The sequence below is a fragment of the Triplophysa dalaica genome, chromosome 15 (assembly GCF_015846415.1).
Source record: "Triplophysa dalaica isolate WHDGS20190420 chromosome 15, ASM1584641v1, whole genome shotgun sequence".
Lineage (NCBI taxonomy): Eukaryota > Metazoa > Chordata > Actinopteri > Cypriniformes > Nemacheilidae > Triplophysa > Triplophysa dalaica.
Genome location: NC_079556.1, coordinates 21,967,569 through 21,985,876, shown reverse-complemented (window position 1 = coordinate 21,985,876; position 18,308 = coordinate 21,967,569). Strand labels below are relative to the sequence as shown.

The window sequence follows — 18,308 nt, the reverse complement described above, 5'->3', positions numbered from 1 at the left end:
TTTACTGCCGCACCGGGAGATTTTCTCTACAAATGAAGTGTGAATCTCACGGGAGCACCTGGAACTCAATGAGAAATGTTATCTCATCACACCTGTAAACTCGCCGATCAATCACAGCAAACATTGTGATGTGTGAACAATCCGAGTGATGTGAAGTCACTTACTGTACACAAGCGTCCAGTTCTCCGAGCATCATGATGTCCAGGGTTGTGTTTTCTGTGAAAGTGAATGTGTAAAGCAGGAGAGAGACTCTGTTCTGACACCTCCAAACTGTCAAGAGCCAAATCCTAAACAAACACACATGTGTGAGACTTTCACCTCATCACTCTCACCCTCTCAATCTGCCTTCCCAGCATGCACCAGACCCGAGACGCCCCAGACGAAAACCACACAAACCCTCTCTCAGCTGTCGACATTGAGCTTTCTGTCTTCAGTGACATCATCAAAACCTGAGATGACATAAAACCACATGCGTCAGAGCGACCTTATTTCAAACACAGAATTAAAGGATCGGTTCATCTAAAAATGTCCATTCTGTAAAACACAACGAGAGAATATTCAAGGCTCCATTTGTATAGAGGTGAAGTGATTATGTCAAAAGTCAGAATATAAAACAACGATCAAAAGTCTAGCATCTTAAAATGACCTCAGAAAACAGATTCAGATGAAGTATTCCTGTAAGAGTAAGTCAGAGAAACACATGACAGGAGGACACAGATCTAACATACTCAGACGAGTGAACAGAAGAGCAGATCATGAAATTATAACGTACACATACAGTCAAATGGTAACTTCAAGCAGATAGAGCTGCAATTCTGTACGTCACTAAATCCACAAAGTCAAACTACCAATCCAGAGCAAAGTATTCATACCAAAGCAAACAATGATGAATGACATTTCATACACCGTCGGAATGGAGACTTTTGATTTTCCATCATTAAAACTGAAAGCTCTCCGTGAGGTGCTGACAGACAGCATTGAAGTGCCTACTGCCTACCCACAATTCCCTGCTGCTGTTTAAAACAGGGGCAAACATCAACATTCAGAATCATTTACGGTCCGTACAGAATCAAAGATGCACTTCTTTAGTCATGTCAATCCTGTGACATGTGACGGAATATTATTTGTGTTATTGTATCACTGAACGTCAGATGTGAGAGCTCACTTTTCATCTGTTTATCATAAGATCTGTGTTCGGAGTTCAGTAATAATATCATCTTCTGTCATGCACTTACACATAACAGCCGATTTATGAAATCAAATGGTGCTTTGGTTGGACAAATGCTCTACATGACATGGAAAAAAACCTTTTGTAACGTGTTGAGAACGGCCGCCGCTACTTTAACTTCCGAAATTGAAATTCAAAATGACAATTCTTATTTGTTCATGATATTACAGCGTTAATAGTAAATAGCTTATTAATGTGGGTCATTTTCTTTTTGAAATGTATGTACCCTCATAATCTTCAATTCAAATCTGAAAATGCACTTCCGGCCTGAAATTACTATCCATCTCAAATTACATTACATTTACATTTACATTTAGTCATTTAGCAGACGCTTTTATCCAAAGCGACTTACAAGTGGGGTAGATAATGGAAGCAATTAGGACAGCATAAGTACAACAAAAGCATAAGTGCAATCAAAAAGAAGACTAGTCTCATATAGCCTAACACAGTATACGGAACCATTCATACATTTTTTTTTTTTTTTTAAGAGTAGAGAAGAAAAGAGTCAGAACAGATCAGTCAGATGTTGGCGGAAGAGATGTGTTTTCAGGAGTTTCTTAAAGATGGCTACAGAATCTGCAGATCTTGTAGCAGCAGGCAGATCATTCCACATAGGTGGAACAGATCCGGAGAAGGTGCACGAGAGAGATTTTCTACCTTTATGGGATGGCACCACAAGACGTCGTTCGTTTGCAGAGCGTAGGGATCTGGCAGGTACATATGTCTGCATTAACGATTTAAGATAAGGTGGTGCCGAACCAGTAGTAGTCTTGTAGGCCAGGAGCAGAGTCTTGAATTTGATGCGAGCGACTACGGGAAGCCAATGTAGCTTAATGAGTAGAGGAGTGACGTGTGCTCTCTTTGGTTCATTAAAGATAACTCTTGTCGCAGCATTCTGGATCATCTGTAGAGGTTTGGTTGTGCAAGCTGGAAGTCCTCCCAGTAGTGCATTGCAGTAGTCTAGTCTGGCCAGGACAAGATACTGGACAAGGATTTGTGTAGCATGCTCTGATAGGAAGGGTCTAATTTTCCTGATATTGTAGAGGATGAATCTACAGGACCGGGCGGTGGTGGCAACTTGATCCGTGAAGTTGAGCTGATCATCGATCACCACTCCCAGGTTTCTTGCTTTTCTGGAAGGTGTGATGGTTGATGAGCCCAGTTGAATGGAAAGGTTGTGATGAGTCTTCGTGTCAGCCGGGATTACAAGCAGTTCTGTTTTTGGAAGGTTCAGCTGCAGGTGATGGGCGTTCATCCAGATCGAGATGTCGACTAGGCAAGCTGAGATGCGTGCAGAGACAGTCGGATCATCAGGGCGAAAAGACATGTAGAGTTGAGTATCATCCGCATAGCAGTGATAGGAAAAGCCATGTTTCCTAATGACAGAGCCAAGGGATGTCATGTATACAGAGAATAGCAACGGACCAAGCACTGAGCCCTGAGGCACACCTGTGTCGAGATGATGGGACTCCGACACCTCACCTCTCCAAGATACTCTAAAGGACCTACCCGAGAGGTAAAAATTATGTAAATTACATGGCTTGGGCGGAGCATCCGTTAACTCCTCCCTTCCAACTGTTTTTACACATCAAATCAATTCGCAGTGAAAAACGCAAGCCACGCCCACTCATGTTTTCCTTTGAAATTCCTTTTGACTCGGAAATGTGTTAGAATACGGAAGTGAAAACGATCACAACTTCCTGTTCTTATAATAAACTACAAGAATTATTATATTATTTTACAACTTATGTTATTGAAACCAGGTGTCTTGCTTATAAGTAGTCACTGTGTCACAGTAAACGACTCCTGTCCAAATGCTGTGTATAATTACAATAGGTGTGTGGCTGATATTGGGGGGAATTTAGTCTGGTCTTTGCCACAGAAATATTTAATATATAACAAAATTAAAAAAGTGTAACAAAATTCGTTACCCCACAACATCTTTAAAAGTTTTGCTCAGATGATTTATGGATCTCAACACAAACGGATTAAGTAAAGTGGTTCAAAATAATTGTTGTGTTAAATTGAACAAGTATCAAATATTTTTTGATCCACTTGATTGAAACCTGTTCATTTAAAATGTAAACATTTAATCAAGCCAAAGCATGACTGTTTTTAGTCCGTTTAACACATTGCACCTGTGTTTGAACATAAAACCTAATACAAATGTGTTAAAACAAAATGAATTGTTTAAATAAAATGACCAGTATTGTAGAATCAGGGATCTATAAGGCCTGAGAGTCACCCGGTCTGCTCTCAACATTCTCTTGATGTGAAAGACAAAACAGAACTGTGATGTGCTACAGATGGTTTTTATGGTTGAAGATGTTGTAGATTTGATTCTGATGTGACCTTCACTTTAGTCTCGTACACCAGAGAGACAAAAAGAGCTCTCCAAAACAACAACAGCAGACGTTATTTCTGTTTCATCTTCAGAAGAGACGGTCATTGTTTAACTCACATATCCGGCCATTATGAAGCCAGTCTTTGTTCTTGTGTCTTTAAACTTCATTCTCTCAGACTTGAATTCAAATTCAGATTGATCTCTGAAAGATTGGAATGAAAAATCTCACATTTAACACAACAACATCTCTATTGTCATTTCTATTTGAAACATCAAACATCAGGTTCATTTACAAAATCATCTGGACGTCAAACTGACAGCTCAATTTGAATCAAGGTGAGGAGACAGTTTTCAACACTGATTATTTATTTACTTGCCCAGGAATTCACATTTTTTACGACCAAACACATTTTTAATAACAGATAACCATTGAATACTGTGGTGATGTAAAAAGTTTTGAATGTTGAACAATTAAAAAAGTTGAATTGTAAAAAAAGGATGAGTTTCCTAACTTGTATTTTGAACTCTAAATGGCCCACAAGAATAAAACATTGAGGAAACCTCATCTCGAGTGTTTCTCATTGAGTGTTTATTGAATGGAACGAATCAAAACGCTAAGAGAAGAAAATATTGTCGTCTGCCGCATTCATGTTGCACTGAAGCAGAAAAAACAATGTCTGCCACACGGCATAACATTTATTAAAACCATTTTTATCCAAGATTGAAAACAATGACATTGAGACAATCCTTCAGTCTGAGAGATATCTGATAGTGCTGTGATGCTTCCAGAAAAGCTGTTTTTAATCCTGTGACTCTCAAACACAGACGTTCATTTCTAAATGACTCTGAAAACTCTCATTCACTGTATTCTATCAATCTTCCTCAATAAGGGCACTTGTACTTTTAGCTCATGTTCAGAGATAATATTTTATAAGAAATGTAGCTTCAGCGCTAGTTCTGCCAGGAAGACTCAATCCTGTATCACTCATGGCCAATCATCACCCAACCAATCACCTTCCAACATGGAACATAAAAGATCGCCACTTACCCCTTCCTATGTCCGCAGTCGGAGCAACGTGATTAGCCCCACCATCCTCCCCACCACCACCAGGAGGTCCCTGTCAATATAACCCCAGGGGGGTTGGCTACGCCCCCGCCTTACCATCTCAAGGCGGGAAGTGGAGGACTTCTTGGCCCTCCGGATGCGAGCCACGGACAGGGCCTACCCCAAAGAACTGTTACCATCTTTTATTATAACCATATATATTCTGTCTATCAGCTGTCAAATAAATGTCGAATACTCAACTTTGGCCTTCCGAGTCTTTCTGGTAGAATTGTAAGAACAGTTCATTTTAATTCCATTATATTCCATCTTCAACAAAACCACCCATAACCTCAAAGGATGTTGAATTTATATGAAACAAATGAAGATGTTGGAGATTTTCTCAACTTTTCAACTCATGTCATATATCAACACAGTCTCATAGAAATTCGTGACATTGTCACAAACTGTATTCTAATTATTCGTGTTTACTGACACGAATTTCCCAATTTTGTCGTGTCATCCAGACTTTCAATCAAATGTATTATAAAATGCAGGATGTTTCAAATGTTTAAATATATATCAACGTAATCTGATGGGAATTCCTTCCCCACGATCTCATTGGTACGTTTTGACCTCAAATTTAGTGACGGGATTAGCGAAGTCATTTATCAGTGTATGTACGACTTGTTTTGATATCAAGTTATAAATACGAAAATGTAAATACACAGGCAATCTGTGTATTGAAAGTTGTGCTCACTGACACGAAAAAATAGGGATATTTGTGTTAATTAATATTCCAAATATCGTTTCTATGCCACGAAATGCAGAAATGAACGAAAGCTACTTCAGAAACAGAAGGATTTTTATTTAGATGTTCTTTCTTTTACATTTTAAACATTTATAAGCTTGAATGAGATTGAAGACTTCTTGATTAGTGATTGACAGACATCTATTTTTAACCAATATACAGATACCAATTATTTTCATGTTATTGTGCCCAATACCCCATATGCAGAGCCGCTGTATATTTACTGTTATACTTCTGTTTTGACACACTGATTACGACACAACTGAACAAACCATTTTATTTATAACAATCACTCCCTCCTTTCATACAAAACAAACCAACTAGCGTTTATAAATCAATAGGGGGTCTGAAAGAGTACAAAAAATAAAGTGGACTGTCAATAAGGTGTCTTTGTTCAAAAATTAATCTAACCAATAAAAAAAAGTAAAAAACCCTTCCTGAACTGGTATTACATTAATAATATTTTTGTCAGTCTTATCAACTGAATTTTTATTGAAGTGAAATAGGGGTTTGCTGTGGCCATGCTTAAACTTCCAGAGCAACAACTCAGTAAATGAACAGCAACATGAATGATGAGCATAGACAACAAAGCTAATTAAATTAAGCTCTTTTATTTACCACATGAATTAATTCATGGCCGTTTCATTTAATTCATGTAAAGTACGTCTTTAATGTGAGATGAATTGAAGGCTTAGCTACGCGACTCCGTGAGGTCATCTCTATTTATTAGCTGCATAAACTTCCTCTCATGTTAAATAAAATATGAATTAATTGATCCTTTGTGGAAAAACGGACACTGACACAACCGATAGTCAATGATTTATTATGTAAATGATGTATGATCTCAATGCCAATTTAAACCTGAAAACCTGAAGCACAAAGTTGACACGTTACAAAATATTTACACTTATTTTTTAGAACAGAAAAAGCACAACATTTCAGCGAGTTAAGACCTCTCTGTGGTCCATGAGAACAGTCGGCGAGGGTGCGAGGAAGCTTCACAGAATGAACACATGGCACATGCAGATGACCACGCTACGGTCAGACAGAAAAATGTTATTTTATTTCATGTGAAGGTAACACACAGACATGTACTGTATCGAGCAGAGAAAATGAAGAGATAAACGTCACATGATTCAGAACTTCTGTGAGAGAGTTTGTTTCTCTAGAATCAGGTCTGCGAATCTCAGCTGGAGCTCTTTCTCTCGGTCCTGTTGTCTCTGACCATCTTCTCTCAGAGCCTGAATAAGAAACAGTTGTGAGGGATTAACAGCCATGATACACAAATCAACCGCATCGTCATTTTAACTGAGATTTCATGATATCAGTGACAAACAGAGACGGATTTCTAAAGAACCATCTGTTCTCAACTATAAATCGATCAACATTGGGCAAGTCTTGTGAAGTGAATTATGTGTTAAACATTCATTCGCTGTGGCGTGGTGCTTTCTCTCACCTCCAGTCTGCGAGGAATGGCCAGATCTTCTTGTTTCTTCAGCTCCTCGAAGGTGTGAAGCTCCGTATGAGTCTGTTCCACCTGATCCCACAGTTCACTCAGCTGTTTGAGTAAACCCATCGAGCGAGACTGATAGCCTCCCAACAGAATCTTCATCTTCTTCTCCATCTTAGCTGCACGTTTGGCCTCTGTGGTCATGTGACCTCTGTTGACCTGTCAACACATGCGGGAAGGGAGTACACAAGACAGTGAGCGGAGACATACTGATGAGATGCTATTGTTAAGTTTCCACAGCAGCACAGACTTTATTCACATCATGCGTCTCTAAAAGATGCCAACTGAATCTCTGCATTAAACAAACCATTCGCTGAAGTTCTCCAGTTAACCGGCTGCTGCTGTCAAGCTGCCACGAGAAAGACCAGGATTCAATTTTACCGCCAGACGCCGGAACCGCGTACAATTGAAACCATCGCTAACGTAAACCATTTTCAGACGTTTGGTTCTTCAATAATGCAACGCGGCGGCAAGTTCTATCGACAGCTCTGACACGGAAACAAAAACAAACGTCCAACGTCAACACAAACCTCGCATACACACGCCACGCCAGCGCTTCTTAACAAACCATTATGCAATTATAACGAATCTGTTTTCATTCTGGAGTCGGGAGACTTCCAGTAAGTGTCCTCAGACCGACCATCTCGCAGTAAAACATCTTCAGATGAGCAGAGAGACAACACAGCCGAGCACGACCGAAGCATGAAACTGATTTAGTCTTAATGTAAAACCATTCATTCACACTAGAGTTCGGCCCATAAAACAACAGAGCTGATTATTGGTAGATGGTCTGGCTGACATTGTTAATATTTGCGTGAAAAGAAATTAAAACAGAATACAACCTTTCCTGTGGCTCAGTGGTTAGAGAGAGACGCTAGCAACCCCAAGGTCATGGGTTCCATTCCAGGGATTGCACATCCTAAAATTAAATCATACTGTACGTGTGTTGGTAAATCGCGTTGGATACAAGTCAAAATATAAATGGCTATTAACATGAAGATGATCAACGCTGTCTGTGTTTCCGTGCTTTAGTGTAGCGGAAGAGATCTACATGAGTCCAGCTGTTGAAGGTGTTTATGGGCTCTGACACAGAGCGAGATGCACACAAATGTGCGCTGCAGATGGTGTTCACATAAATCCAGCGCAGGAGTTTCGTCTTCCTACAGAAACTCAAACTCCCCCTCATCTCTGAACGTGCTAGAGCGTGAAACCGCTCCAAATTTGCGCCTAACGCTGCCAAGACGTTTGAAACAGACGTACTCTTTGTGAGAGTGGGGGGGGGCGGTCGCGATCAACCGAAACTCAAAAACTGCCGACTGGCCATCTTCTGGTGACCGTCATTTCTGTGCAGCACGAACGTGCTCGGTTTCTCTGTTTCTAGTACATTACAAGATTCATCCACTGAGAGACTTTCATGATCACTGAAAATATAAACGGAAACCAACCAAGGCTAAACACTACAGTGATTTTACTATAGTACAAAAACAAATGTTAAATAACATCACATTCTAAAGGAAATGAAAGGGGATTATTTCTGCACTGATACCATAATAGTGTCTGAATAAACTGTGCACTTGTAATCCTACGGCGCCATCTGCTGGAATCAAATGAGTTTCTCTTACCTCCAGTTTCTTCTCCAGAGATTCGATTCTGTCCTTCTTGCTGGCGAGGTTAGCACGCGTGTAGCGACTCTGTCCGGGCAGGTACAGGACCTGACTGTAACACTCCTCCCACACCTGATTATACGCCTCCATAGACAGATCACCGTGACCCATGCCGTGTTTGACCACCTCCATCTCCTGAAGCAGCAGCTCTCCGGCCTGTCAAACACAACACAACCATCTAAACCTGCTTCATCTCACGACAACTCAATAACACAATCACTTCACAAGTGAATAGTTTAAGAAATATTTCACCATAATATCAAATTAATTTTTTGATATTATATAAATAATATAATAAATAAAGGCAGTCATTTTGACCGTTTTATTATTTGCAATGTAACAACTTTGTTGAAATAATTATACAAAATATATATTTTAACTTGAGTACCCTGACTTCTTAAATATACGTATATTTTATTCTAACATTATAGCTTTATAAAAATGACGAAGCAGAAAAGAGTTCTGAGTATTTCTACCTCGAACTGGCATGGCGGTCAAATTGACCGTATACATTACAGACATTAGATCATTTCAGCGCTCTTTCCCGGCATTGAAGATTTGCTCCACTGTTGCCTAGCAACTTATTATCTGATTTTTTTTATTGCTAAGCTTTAACGTAGCTTACCCTCAAAATGTCATCAAAAAAGAAATACAGCTTTCTAAATCAGTTTGTTTTCCTGAATGGTTAGCCAAAACTTTTTTATAACCGTTTTTGATCCTGCTAATTCTGTCAAACGTCCATAAGTGTTTATGATGGTATTTAGTATGCAATGAAATGCACATTGTTCATATTTTATTACTAATTATGTTCAATAAGGGTGCACTCGTGTGATCCAAATATAGATCCTGAGCGTTGTAAAATCCAAAAGTCTAAATATACTGAAAAGGATAGATATTATCATTTCTTAAACTCACAACATGTTTTATCTAACAAAATATTCTGAATCAATCCATATCTGTTGCGGTTTAGACTATTTAAAACAACATTTTGATTGCGGTGAAAAAACTTCCTCTTGCCGGTGTCCTAAAACAGAACACCGGACACAAAGTGAGGCACACACCTTCTGGCGCGGTCTTGTCCCTTTTGCTTAATGAATACAAAAATGAAACATCAATTTTTAATTTTAAACGATTGTACTTTGTATGCCCATCTGAGTTCAGGATGTTTTTGAGAATTTGAGGCTTTTTAGAGTGATAACATTATAATATATGATAACAGACATTAATATAATCTCAAAAGAAGCTTTGAATGTAATAATATGAGATTTTGAAATGACCTCTGCTGCCATTCTCGAAGTGATAGATTTCCGGGAGTTCAAGTGTTAAGGCTGTTTACGAGACCCTGTGACCACATATGCACATTTCCCCTCCAAACAAGCATCATACAGGAACACAAATCACACTGACATGTTGAATGAGTAAATAAAAATGTTAAAGACCTTTTTGAGCTCGTCCTCAGAGATCTTGTGGTACGGGGTCTTGTCCAGGTATGTGACGTGATCAGTGCTGTTGGAGTTGGATCCCACACCTTTATTCTTCTTTATCTGAGCCTCACTGAAGGGATGATGCAGACAGTCAAAGTGAATCATAGTGATCATCTCTTTCTTTATCATCTCTTCAGCCTGCTGGAGGTCCGTCAGAGGAGGTTCAACATTCTGAGGCCGCAGGATCGTCTCATTCACCTGATGACAAACACATCCATCAGCATCACGTCTCAAAACAAACACGATGCATGTACATTGAAACCATTTACTTCTATTGTTTTCACTTTGCATGATTCGTCAGTCAAGTTTTTACAAGTTCACATTCTGTCAAAACAACTTTACAAAAAAAAACATATTGTGGATCAGACGTCAATACAGAAACAAACATGTTTTATATACAGCATTAAAAATCTAAACGGGTTTGTAAGCGAAGCATTCTAATCTGAATCAAATCAGAAAGTAAGTTGATGTTTTAAAGATGCCAGGTCAAGTTAAACACAGTATAACCCAACAATACTGCACTGAGCTCTGCGATTGGTTGATAGGTGTGATGATGTCACCTCTGAGGGTCTTGGTAAATCTTTCTGAACAGCCGTGTGTCTCTGACGGAGTTCCTTCTCTTTCTCTGCATCTCTGACGGCCTGTAGAAACATCACGCGAGTCAAACACAACATATAACAATACATTCAAACAGTGCGTTTGTTTAATGGCTAGCGTGTGTGACCTCTGACCTGTTTGCATAGCTCTATCTCGGCGGCGTCCTCCACGAAGCTCTCGTCCACCTCGGCCTCCTCCAGCTCTTTCTCAGCGTTTTCAGGAAGAACGATCTCAAAATCATTCTTGGGCAGGGGCAGAGACATCAGACCCAGTTTGAGCTGCTCACGGGACTCTCTTTGCTGCAGGACACAAACATTTTAACACAAAGACCACACGCACACAGCTGCCATCAATTAGAGCCTCGACACTGCAGTCACTCGATCATCAAAACAACAAAAGATCACAAGTCCATCATCACGGGTGTAACGTACTAAGAGTTTAGCGAATGACGGGTCGCTGTAATCCACGACACCCTCTTCAGTGTTGATGCTGAGTTTGTCACGCAGAGGGGTCCTGCCGGGGGTCACGCCCACCGGGGGTTTGGGTGTCATTCCACCTTGCGGGGTCATGACCTCCGATCCGTGACTGGGGGTTCTGGGAAATACGGAAATGAAGATGACGTCACACAAAGCAGATCACTAAAATATCATTCCTCCAGCTTTAGAAATGTAATGTTCGTGTTTGTGTGTGGTTACCTGAAGGGTGTGGAGAGCACGGTGTTGGGCGTCTGAACCACCTGTCTCTGAGGTGTGACCCCTGAGAAGTCACTCTCATGAAGGGGCGTGTTCAGACCACCTTTAAGAGGAGTGTCCACATTTGTCAGCGCCATGAGATTCTGAGCTTCCTGTGAGATGAAGGAATGGCGCGGTGAGACTCTAGAGAAGACATGTCAAAGCGCTACAGTATAACACAACACACTGAAAGTCAAACCTGTAGGATTTTGTCTTGTGCTGCTGGAGTTCTGGGTGTGCGCAGGGCCATTGAGCTATTAGTGAGGTTATATTCAGACAAAAGAGCGCTGGAAGCAGAGTTAGTGATTCCAGATTCTTCAGCCGTCTGACGGGCGATTTCACTAGCCTGACCCAGTTTAACCACTTCCTCCAGTTCAGCATCAGAGATCTGACAACACAAAGCAGTAACACAGAGTTTACGTTGCGTATTTCTGTGATGCATTCACAACGGCATCATTCTGAGCTGATCTCTTACCTGTGGTGCGGGCAACACCAGTTTGCTTCTCTTCTTCGTGAACTCGGACACGCCGCTGGTCTGCAGGATGGCAGAGGGAAGATCTGATTCCTTTTTCTTTTTGATTTTCTGTCGGTCTTTCTTACGATCATGGTCTTCCTTCTCACTGCAGAGACAAAAGGGCAGACGGGTGAGTCACGGAGCCTCCTGCGGCGGGATGTGACGCTGGACGAACACAACTCACTTCCTGAGCTCTCCGTCGAGATGCTGCTGACGCAGACGCTTGAAGTCAGGTTCCAGCGGGTCATACTGCTCCATGGATGTATCGTAGAAGCCCTGTGCGGGTTTCTTCGCGAAGGGGATCTCAGCGTTGTAGTCCACACCTCTTTTCTTCTTGCGTTTCTTCTGGATGTCGATGCCTGCAGCTCGCAGCTCTCTGCGCTTCTGAAGCGCAGCCAGACGCCTGCAGACCACATCAGACAGACAGTGAGGATGCTTTCATAATAAAAACCTCAAAATAAAGATGTTAGTAATTTTTTGCAAGAATTCCCCAATCCGACGAGAGCACAGAGAGAAAGAATACGTCATGTCTCACCGAGCCTCCTCCAGCTGCTTCTCTCTGGCTTTTCTCTTTGCCTTCTTGCCCTGTGTGTTGGCCAAGCGAGCCCTTGCTTCAGACAGCATCTCCAGCTCATCTACAGGCACATTTATAGACGTCATGTAATGTTACGAAAGCTGTCTGCAGCACTTTCATGCACACACACACCTTCATCCATGTCCACTGGGTCCGGTCGAGCCGGTTTGGTCTCAGGGTTGGGGTCGATCTCGCCTGGTTTTAATTTGCGAGGGTCATCGCCGACATCATCTTCATTCTCTCGCTGTGCGGCTTTATCTCTGGAGTCAGGAAAGATTTATGCTCAGCGTTCATTTATTACCACAGAGACGTGTATGAATGACAATATCAATCAACTTCAAGAAGGTCACCAGCTTCCAAAAAGAAATATAAATAATAATCTGTCCCAATAATTTGTCGTTACTGATTTGTATTATTTTTAGAAAAAATGTTTCTCTGGCAGGAGATTGTACAGGCTAAACACACCTAAAACCCAAAACATGATCTTTATTTGATGGCGTTTATGTTCAACTGTACTTACAGCAGATATTCATAATGCTCCAGGCACTGAGCGGCCGTCCGGCCAATGATGGGTGCGATGGTCCTCCATTGAGTGGGCATCAGTTTGGCCAAATGCAGAAGTTTCTCCTCCTCCTCACGTGACCATTCTGTCTTCTTAATGCTGGGGTCCAGCCACTCGTACCTGCAGCACAAATACACTCGACCTGAACAATCTTCTTGTCACTCAAGTTCCCTACATAGCCAACATTTCTAATCTAATGTACCCGAAAGAGCCCGAATCAAAGGTAAACGTACCATCTGGCTTTACACTGTTTGGCAGATTTGCGGTGCAGCAGGGAAGCGATTCGAGACCACTGGTTCTTGCCATATTTCATCACAGCCGCTTTGAGGATTTCATCCTGTTAAGAAAACCACGAAAGACAAGAGAAATCATTTATAAATAAACACATAGGCAAGGTTAATAAAATATAAGAGCTAGACTGATTTCACAACAGGACTACAGATTGAAATGTATTTACTCAATTCAACATGTTTAATGACAAAACTGTGCGCTGCAACATCACAACAACACAGCGTTCAGCAATGTGTATATTTTAGAAAAAACACAGTAGATCCATTAAAATTTCATTCACTCTGATGTATAAATGTATATACACAAGCTTTTAATGTATACAAGAAATCAATGGATCTACTAAATTTTTTTCAAAAAAGTATACACATCTTTGTGCAGTTATTGACAGAATGTCTACGTCACATCAGATAAAACAGATCAAATATAGCGAGCACAGTACAGTTGTGTTACGTTCAATCAAAAACAAGTAACTTATATGAAGAAGTGAAAACACTTTAGAAAGAACGAAACAGTGTTGATGAATCGAGTAGAGTGTGACGTTAATAATGAAAACACGGTGTGCGTTATAAACAAACCTCCGTGTTCCGCCACACGCCTCCTTTAATCATAATTCGCGGCATCTTGGCGCTTTAAAGTCCTCGCACGCGCTCGAGCAGTAAAATCTTCTTCTGAAATTTGGTATAAAACCCGAAAACTGTGTTTTAACGTTTAGGCGAAGCTGCACCGCGTTACACACAGAAATGGCTCCCAGTGCAGAGAATTGTGGGTTATCACGCACTCTTCGTCTAGCGATTCACACGCGCTGCGTCATGACGCTTCAGCACGCTGGCGCCCTCTAAAGTTACAGAGTGACACTACACGCTCAACGCAAACATTACATTGTGTCGTGCAGGAACTCACACAAAAAATACACAAACGTTAAACAATGCAACAAAAATCGCACTGCATTAGTAAACAATATCCTTTGTATTATTTGCGTCATTCTACAGAAGATTTTGCCGTAGTATTTGCAAAACACAACATCTCAACACACAATGAACTTTGACAGTCTAAGATTACTGGAGCACATGATTTTTTGTGTCTTTTTTCTATACGTTTTTTATTACAAATTACATCAACATTTTTAATGAAAGATACTTTTTTTTACATTTTTCATTACAAAACTTATGATGAAACATATTTTTCTTTACCTTTTTTATAATAAATTAGATAAAAAAAATTAATGAAACATATTTTTTCTACATTTTTATTACAAATAAAATTAAAACAATTTATGAAACATAATTTTTTACATTTTTTACACATTTCATAAAATTTTAATAAAACACATTTTTTCTACATTTTTATTACAAATAACATCAAAAAAATTAATGAACATATTTTTTTACATGTTTTATTAAAAATGACAATGAAACCCACAGGAATCTTAATGTTCAATGGTCTGAATGAATGTAATGAAAACATAGATTTGAGCAGGCATATAAACTCTGTAAAAGGTCATGAAAGATCTCTCTGTGCTTGTCCGGCTTTACTGTCAATCCCACAGTCATTACACTGAACATATACGATTACAATCAAACTGTATCTTAATATAAATATAACTCTTTAAAAACAAATGATTGTGTGATGTAGGGCTATTCAGGGATTGATAATTCATCGTGTAGTGAGCAACAGAATGTGAGGGAGAGAATCATTTAAAATCATTGCTTGTTGATTCCAGTCCTTTTTTATAAGTTTCGCTTATCACTCCTCAAGAGTTTGTTTATTGGTTTATTAGTCTTGAAACAAAGTCGACAAATATTATAAGTTAAAAAATAATAATAATGTGTAGAAGTCTAGAATACATGCAGTTATATAAGAAGTGTCTTACAGTAATCGTATGAGGTCAGCCTTCTGACATGAAATGTTCATTTGTGTAGCCTGCGGTTCTTGATCATAAATGTTCTGTGAAAGAAAGCAGTGATTATATCAAGTTTGTCTCAGAAACTTTCAAGGTGAATGTTTAATATTCAGAGCCGAGTGTCGACTTCATTATTCATCTCAAGCATCAGTTCTGCCTCATTATCAGACTCCATTTCACTCCTTCACTAACAATAAAATACACTCAGAGAGACAGAATAAAGAGCAGGTGAAGCCATCATGAGAATCCTCTCCTGACCCCACACGTCCATCCAGACGGACTGATTCATCTGAGACGCTGTCGACATTCCTTCCTCAAATCCATTCACACTACACATAATAAACCCTGAAAACGTATTTTCTACAGCGTGTAAAAGAGAGAACTCACCATTCTCTGTTTCTCCTATAAGCAATGAGGCTTGATAAGTTGAGACCTATAATGAGACACAAGCAGTGTAGGTTCATTTATTTTGAAAAAGTAATGAATTACTAGTTACTAGTTACATATTTATTAGATTACTGCACAAATGACTCTGTCCAAAAAGTTTTGAATTACTTATTACCAATTACTTTCTATATCCTACATCAACCTTTATTAGTTCAGTGATTCAAGCGTGAAATGGCTTATTTAATTCATTCAAATAAATAATATAAAACTATATAAAGTATTAATAACTGACCAAAGTATATAAATGTGGGAGTTATACATAATTCCTCTATTGCACACACAGTATTTAGTTTAATTACACCTCACGTAACAAATAAATTTAAGAGTAATCCCTAACTTTACTTTTTCAAGGGAAAACTAATTCAATCACAGTAACTAATTACTTGGTAGCTGCACTGTAAAACTTTGCTGTAATTTCACAGCAGGTTTGTCAGTAGCTTATTGTAGATTTCAATTACAAATTTATCTAGTTAATATATTTATCTTTCATAAAACCAGACGAAATGTGTCAGGTCACTTTTCTTGTTATGTAAATGTATCGTAATTTAAGAAGTTTAAACTATTTTTTCTACAAAAAAAGGACAAAAATGCTCATGAAGAATGTCATTATTTTGCATTTATTGTCTGTTCTTGCTCATTTTGTTTCTCAAAAGTCAAATTGTTTTCATTTTGATTAAAGTTATTGAAAACAGTACTTATAGGAAAGTAGTATGAAGTAGTAATTCAATCTACAGTAAGTTACTGGCAAACTTGCCGTAAAACTACAGCAAATCTTTACAGTACCCGACACTACTGAGAAGTCAAACACCATATTCTAGTTGATCATATAGTTGATAGAGTATGTTGAAGTACAGTACATGTCTTTATTTATTTTTATAAAAATGAAAATAACAAGTGTGTCGTTGTTTCATGGTTTAAACCTGTTTAAAATGTCAAGTATTTTAATTCCATCAGTAAATGAGTTCGTTAAACATGAAAGCGAATCTTTCAGAGAGTTTGTGATGTTTTTAAAGAATCTGTTTCGGATTGTTTGCTGAAACTCATGGCCATTCGGTATTTCTCAAGACTTAATGAAGATGTGCAGAGCAATGACAGCCCTCCATTGAGACTCAGCCATCAGACAGCTGTCAATCACCGCCCGAGTAGCACTGAGGAATTCTGGGTAACAGCTGTGAATGCAGAGAGACGGTTTATTCCTCCTCAAGCTTCAGGCAGTCTCATAGATATCACGTCTGGAAACAACGGCTGTCAAAAACAAACACACAACACACCATACAGGTCACACAGCCGCTAAGTTTAGAGATAATTGAATATAATTGTTACACTTTACACTTGACTTCTTGTTGATAGGAAACTGACACAAACCAAGTTTGGTTTCATCTGTAAGTTTGTTTGATATTTACGAATTTGTACTGTAGGTTTGTGACAAGTACTATTACAACACAAAATGTGAATTTAAAAATTGCACTATAAAAGGGTTCTGGTTTCATTGAGGAACTCCTATGATCTCTATTGTAATTGTCACATGTTAGAAGCATTTCATCACAACGTATCGATTCGTTCGTGATGTTATTCTTTAAGTTTCAGGGCAGAAAAGTGCCTTAACCCACTGTGACATGATGGTCTCCCGCAGCACAGAGCGAGTTGGGTTGAAGGTTGTGTGGGTGGAGGCGATGCTGTCAGTCATGAAAACAGACAGACTGACACCACAGCTGCAGGCAAAACTCCATCGAACGTCACACAACTCCAGAAAGACAGTTTTTTGCACGTCCTGCAGAGGATTGTGGGATATGTGTGTGGCTCTCTCCACAGTCATTACTCTGGAACAGATTGCGAGTATTGAAAAAAAAATACACTAACCCTTTCTCTCAACAGGTAGTGGTCTAGCTTTTGTTGAAACCAGTAACTTTGTATTGGCACCTAATGTATTATGACTCCTCTATGAACTGTCGCTTATTGCTCCTAAACTCTTTGTAAGTCGCTTTGGATAAAAGCGTCTGCTAAATGTCTAAATGTAAATGTAAATGTAAAATTAAATGTATTGTGGGTTTTAAGTGGCAGTTTCGAGAGAGGAAAGTGTGTTACGCTGTGATGATGTTTAGAATATAAAACATCTTTGAAATCCTGAAAGGAGGTCATTATTAACATTGTCCATGTTTTCATTATCTGTCTGCATGTAATGGCTTTTGAGTTTATATGTTTCAACAAAAGAGAAATGGAAGACATTTATAAACAGTATTGCATCCATTTCTTTACAGCAGTGTAATGTTCAATATCAGTAAGCTGAGATTTTGAAACAGTGAACTTGCTGATGTGTCAAATATGGTAATATTCCTCTGGCACGCCCTCTCTCCAAAGCTCCGCCTTCTTCTTCTGTATTGCCAACCTGCCAGCATGTTTAAAGTCCCAGTGAAACTAAAGATCACAATGGAATTTTTTTTCATGAAATATTGCAGCGTTTGCTGTGAATAGTTTATCAATGTAGTATTAATCTCTTTTTAAAATTCATGTGCCCTCAATTTTTTTTGTTGAAATCTGAAAATTAACTTCCTTCCTTTAACGACATTCCGTCTCGAATGTCATATGTTAGACGGTTTGGGCGGAGCATC

At 39.2% G+C, this 18,308-nt stretch overlaps 1 protein-coding gene across 1 annotated transcript; it reads right to left on the bottom strand.

Annotated features, from left to right (window-relative positions):
- Window positions 1-6,232: 6,232 nt before the first annotated feature.
- Window positions 6,233-14,117, bottom strand: cdc5l (CDC5 cell division cycle 5-like (S. pombe)). The gene is made up of 16 exons (XM_056768709.1): window positions 13,928-14,117; window positions 13,295-13,398; window positions 13,020-13,181; window positions 12,632-12,759; window positions 12,461-12,560; window positions 12,110-12,328; window positions 11,887-12,031; window positions 11,611-11,799; window positions 11,376-11,524; window positions 11,112-11,274; window positions 10,815-10,979; window positions 10,644-10,724; window positions 10,039-10,281; window positions 8,558-8,755; window positions 6,882-7,094; window positions 6,233-6,666 (listed from the first exon to the last, which is right to left on the bottom strand). Exons 1-16 carry the CDS (start codon window positions 13,970-13,972, stop codon window positions 6,562-6,564), a joined length of 2,409 nt encoding a protein of 802 aa, XP_056624687.1. The 5' UTR covers window positions 13,973-14,117; the 3' UTR covers window positions 6,233-6,561.
- Window positions 14,118-18,308: the final 4,191 nt, after the last annotated feature.

Excerpts from the sequence above, each read along its gene's own strand:
- cdc5l (XM_056768709.1), bottom strand. The coding sequence starts at position 13,972 with ATGCCGCGAATTATGATTAAAGGAGGCGTGTGGCGGAACACGGAG. Across the intron at positions 13,182-13,294 it reads AAACAGTGTAAAGCCAGATG|GTACGAGTGGCTGGACCCCA; the intron begins GTACGTTTACCT and ends TTTGTGCTGCAG. Across the intron at positions 11,800-11,886 it reads TGGTGTTGCCCGCACCACAG|ATCTCTGATGCTGAACTGGA; the intron begins GTAAGAGATCAG and ends TTGTGTTGTCAG.